Source organism: Zingiber officinale, chromosome 6A, assembly GCF_018446385.1.
Source record: "Zingiber officinale cultivar Zhangliang chromosome 6A, Zo_v1.1, whole genome shotgun sequence".
In the NCBI taxonomy this organism is placed as follows: Eukaryota; Viridiplantae; Streptophyta; class Magnoliopsida; order Zingiberales; family Zingiberaceae; genus Zingiber; species Zingiber officinale.
The window spans coordinates 102,787,362-102,792,353 of NC_055997.1; the positions used below are offsets into that span (position 1 = coordinate 102,787,362).

The 4,992-nt window shown below is 34.4% G+C and overlaps 1 protein-coding gene across 5 annotated transcripts; it reads right to left on the reverse strand.

Moving 5' to 3' along the window:
• Window positions 1-445: 445 nt before the first annotated feature.
• Window positions 446-4,351, reverse strand: LOC121997199. 5 transcript variants are annotated; one of them, XM_042551486.1, is made up of 10 exons: window positions 4,160-4,338; window positions 3,798-3,910; window positions 3,636-3,724; window positions 3,444-3,562; window positions 2,641-2,712; window positions 2,244-2,299; window positions 1,965-2,121; window positions 1,190-1,288; window positions 1,017-1,106; window positions 446-779 (listed from the first exon to the last, which is right to left on the reverse strand). In XM_042551486.1, the coding sequence occupies exons 3-10, from the start codon at window positions 3,709-3,711 to the stop codon at window positions 687-689; spliced, it is 762 nt and encodes a 253-aa protein (XP_042407420.1). In that variant the 5' UTR covers window positions 3,712-3,724; window positions 3,798-3,910; window positions 4,160-4,338; the 3' UTR covers window positions 446-686. The 5 variants fall into 5 exon arrangements, with proteins under 5 accessions (XP_042407420.1, XP_042407421.1, XP_042407418.1 ...); XM_042551487.1 differs by lacking the exon at window positions 3,798-3,910 and having other exon boundaries at window positions 4,160-4,339; XM_042551484.1 differs by having other exon boundaries at window positions 3,798-4,338.
• Window positions 4,352-4,992: the final 641 nt, after the last annotated feature.

The window sequence follows — 4,992 nt, forward strand, 5'->3', positions numbered from 1 at the left end:
TGTAATGCAAATTAGTTGTAATGCAAATTAGCACCATCAGCCGTGTTAATGTAATTAAGCTGTGTTATCAACATCATAATAGGTATGTATGCCTATAAAAAACAGAGATAAGAAAAAAAAAATTTACATGGAGAAGTAGACCAGTAAAATAGAAAAAATATACACCTAAAGAAGAGGAGTAAAACGGGAAAACAGATACACCTTTTAGCCATTTTCAAAATCTTAGGGTGCTTTAGGTGTGCCCTGGCAATTCCCGAATTTAATAATACCCATCATTCAATATAATGCAGCAGTGGCAGGTCAATTCGTCTTCCATACTTTTATATAATTCATAATATAACCACCATTCTATTTGAGCAGAATTATACTATCTAGCATCTTCTAGAAAGAAAAGATTTGACCCTTTGCTGGTTTATCAAGTAATCGAGGGGAGAATTATTGAATATATTCATAAAGACAGTAATTTTCTCCTGAAAAAACAAGTCAGGATCATACACGTGAAAGATACAAAGTAAACAAGTAAAAAGAAAAAGTAACAACCAACTGATCTCCCTTGGCTTGTGTGTACACTTCAACCAATGATTAACCACTATCAACCTTAAACATTTATATATTTAAAAAAAAAAAGAAAAAAATAAATTCTGGCAAGTTGGAAGCTTCATGAGGGAGCTTAGTCTGCAAGTGAGTCACTCAGATGCTAGTGAGACATGCAAATGCCTTCCTAGGGCAGACTGCTGCAATATTAATGCAGCTTCATTTGCTGCTAATGCAGATGCTTCCTGAGCATATAAGATGACAAGAAGCAGCCAGATTCAAATCAATCAATAGAGAGCAAAATAATTTTTTTTTAAAATAACCATTAGATGCGATATAAGTTAGAGAATCAGTGTTTCCAGTTTGCAACAAGAACTATGTATTTGAGGGTAAAGGTCAAACAAAAATGTTGTTTCTATTTTCCAAAATATGTTCTATGCAAGATGAACGAATTGACTAATAATGCACTCAGAGAAACTCACTTTTCTTCGCCATCTGCGCTGCAAGATGCTAATGGCCCAAGCCATGATGTAGCATGGCAACAGAAATACAATAGCACGCAGAAGAAAAATCTAAACCAGTCAAAGGTCACATAAGTGAGCAAGAAGGAAATGATAATATATAAATAAATAAAAGAATCCAAAACTCTGCTCACTGAAAAATATGTCGAAACATCATCGTCATCATCACCATCATCAAATTCAACAACAACAGAAATACTGAATGCTTGCCGTAGCAATAAGAGAGTCAATAACTGCAATGGGACACAAACCATTATAACTTTGCACCATAATTTGGATGTAAAATTGGAATGTTCTAAGAGACTTAATAACTGCAATGGAATACAAAACCACGATAACTTTGCACCAGAACTTGGATGTATACTCAGAAATCAAGCAGAAAGCAATAAAAAATTTGCTTTAAGTGAAGCCATTTTAACAATAGACAATGGGGTAAAAAGGACACTTTTGCGAGCAAAAACCATAGCCATTTAGATCCCAATGGACCGGTAAATAACCTAGATATACATGGATACTATGATTTTCAAAGATGGTAATATCAAATAGATAACCAGATAATTTTCTCCTCAAGGCAAGAACTAACTAATATGTAGAATGGAAATGCTTTTTGTAGCATGTGACAAGTATACTAGTCTCAAGATGATCAAATGAGCTTAGTTAACCAAAAGTAAAAACTTCTATAATATTTAGTATTCATCATAACTAACATGAATTCTTGAAACAAGTGAATGGAACAATAGCAACCAACTTAATTTTGAATGTCCAGAAACATTGGTATACCTTTTTTAACTCAGTAATCATTATATTCTTATAGTAAAAACACCATAACAAACAGAATTTTGTAACTTTCTTTCACAGACGGATTCATAACAAGTACATAATACTTCCCTGTGACTCATTAAGACTCACCATCAGAACAACAATACGACAAAGAACAGGACCGCTGACTTCAGCAGAATCATACTCATCATATTCAGTTTCAAGAGAGTGGCGATGGGCTGCTGTCGTTGCAAGAAACCAAGGGTTGTGTAAGTCCAAATGGGATCCTGAGATGGTCAATCCACCACTGCAATTAATAGAAATAATTTCATGGTTTTATTTTGTACAACATAAAAGAAAAATGATGCGCATGAAGTTTGAGAAGTTTACATGACCTGAAATTAATTTTGGTATAGATAAGAGACTTGCCTGGTATCAACTGTACATTGAGCACTTGGCAGTGTAGAGTATCCAGGTGTGTATTGCTGTATACCATGAGGATAAATTCAGATGCATGGACTGCTAGCTACAGGCAAGTCTTTTTGCTTGAAGAATATTAGTATATAGTTTTAATAAAAGCTAAGAACAGTGACTAGAAGTCTAAGATAGATTTGGATTCTGGAGAAAAACAAAACTAATCACTGAACATAGACCAAACTAGAAGAGCAGTGTGGTCTAGGAAAAACTGTCTTTTCATCCTCTAAAAAGTTGAGGACTGATGCTCATTAACTTCCACAAGAAAGAAATGATCAAATTTTCTTTCAAAACTGCTATGCCTATAAATATAGATGGAGAATTTTGAGTGCGTGCTCAAAATTATAACTACCTCCTTGCAGATTTCACAGGTTATATCGCCTTTTTCATTGCACCAGTGCTGCACGCATGTTCTATGAGCATACTGAACATACAAGAAATTTAGATCATCATGATTCATGCGAAAGGATAATAAAATAACCACCAATTTACTAGATAACAAGACTTCATTGACTAGAGAGAAATTGTATAGCCTTGTTATAGAAGTTAGAGAGACAGATCTCTCTGATAAGTAACTCTTTTCTCAATGACAGTAGTTATTCAAAGATTAATACCCTAGTATTACAAAATGATATCACTTCCTAAGACTGAACATCATATAGACATTTTTGGGAATCCTTTTTTTTCTAAAAGAAATATTATGCAACAACTGAATTTACAGCTGAAGTGTCCATCTCTTGCAAATTATTACAAATTCAGTCAAATAAAATTTTTCATAAATGTAGAAGGATGATAATATACGTCAAGTTTTCACCGAAAAGGCTGTTTGATGCAGTTCTCTCTTAACAATGGCTAGCAAGCATCTAAATTTTTCCTTGATAAATACAATTGATAGTTTGCAAGTCATTAGGTTGAAAAATCAGATTTCTACATGCTTTAGAATGTGGTGAAACTATACATAAATCATGGGACCATGAACTTCATCTCGGGTACTTTGGTTTCACTCGGATGTCAACCCAGAAACTTTTGTAGTGAATTTCATACAATTTGTTTAAGGACACTAGCATTATGTTGTTCCCACCTTCCCCTTTTTCTGTTGGGTTGAATGAAATTTCTAAAATTAACCAGAAAATAAATCAAAGAAATATGTTAGACCTTCAGACTGCCGCTACAGGCGCAAGGGATCTCGAAGTCTTTCAATAAACCCTCCTCTTGGCAGATACGACACTCCGCCATCTGAAGAAGCTGGTCTCCCTCATCTGCAGCACTGTTTTCTACATCGATTGAAGATTAGCAGTTAGCAAGGACAGGCATATCATGTCTTTCAGCTACTCTGGATAAAGGGACCTTCATCCGCCGGCATCGTTCCATTTTTCCCGAGCAGCATGAGTCGATCAACATACAGCACCAGATGATCTTCCATACGAGACGCAAATCTACAACAAAGATTTATAAGAAAAAGAGGTGAAATCTCAATTCCCTTCCGACCCCTTGGTGAAAGAAAATTACAAGGTTATCCGCAGGATTAAAACTCTGTCATGTAATCGCCAGTGAGCTGCCTATCCGCGACCTAGCCAAGAATAAAATCCGAAAAATGGAAGTCCCAATTCCAGTACAAAGAACTGCAGCGTTGACAAAGAGAGGAATCTCAAGAAAAAAAAAAATCTAGACTGGAATTGCAATGCCCATTCAAGGGACGATAGATCAATCCGCTCCTGGCTAAATCAAACTTAAAGCAATTAAAACCTAATAAACACAAAAATTGAAGCTCCCACAGTCATTCAGAACAAAAACTACAGCAAAAGGCAGCTCTTTTCCTCGTAAATCACGGAAATGAGAGTTGGAAGAAAGAACCAAAGAAACGGATGCACCTCTCGATCGACAACAGAAGCAGAGCAGTAGCTCGCGCACTGCAAAATTTTTGTCAAAAGATTCCAAAATATACACCGTAATTTCTAAAATATACAACAAAATTTTTGTTAAAAAATAACAAAAAAAAAAAATCCCTTCTTTGTTACTCTTCATAAATGACATAATTGATGTGACTTCTTTAGTTGTTGGATTTGGTAGAAGGGACCTTTCATCATGGTTTTCTATATTAATTAAGCTCTCAACATCAAAAAGTCTACAAAATTAACTTATCCTTTTCCTTCCTTCTAGCTCAAGTTAGTACAATATGATTCCGTTTCATCAATCCATCTCAAAATTTAATACGGACAAAATAAATCATGAATGATTACTAATATTGAAATAGAAACTGACATATGTTTTAGTCTAATGAACAAGTTTTATTGATTAGTAGATTAGATCTAGAATTAATTTTCTTGTTTTTTAGTTACACCAATTATTCAGTCCTTCAGACCGTTAAATTATGAGGATGATTGATTCAGTCTTATAAAATTTATCATCGACTATTCATAATAGGTCTAACCGTTCAATATATTAAATTTATCATTTCACTAAAGAAAAATGCGTAGTTAGAAATCAAACCATCCGTTACACTGCCCGGTCAAAAAAAAGAATTTGAAAATGGATTTGGTCATTATCTGTTAGGCGTATGAATCAATTAGGTGGAGGGTGGTTCTCTTTATACACAGTAGGCACTGGGTCTAATGCATTGAGTGTTTGAAGGATTCTTTGACTGTGTTATAATAAAAAATTTGGATGATTTTTTTTAAAAAAAAAGAAACGAAAAGAAAATCCG

What these genes read in the sequence shown, in the direction of transcription:
- LOC121997199 (XM_042551487.1), bottom strand. Translation starts at nt 3,711, where the DNA reads ATGGAAGATCATCTGGTGCTGTATGTTGATCGACTCATGCTGCTCGGG. An exon ending in GTCGTATTGTTGTTCTGATG is followed by an intron (nt 1,289 to 1,964) that starts GTGAGTCTTAAT and finishes GTCCCATTGCAG; the next exon opens with TTATTGACTCTCTTATTGCT. An exon ending in AGCGCAGATGGCGAAGAAAA is followed by an intron (nt 780 to 1,016) that starts GTGAGTTTCTCT and finishes TTATATGCTCAG; the next exon opens with GAAGCATCTGCATTAGCAGC.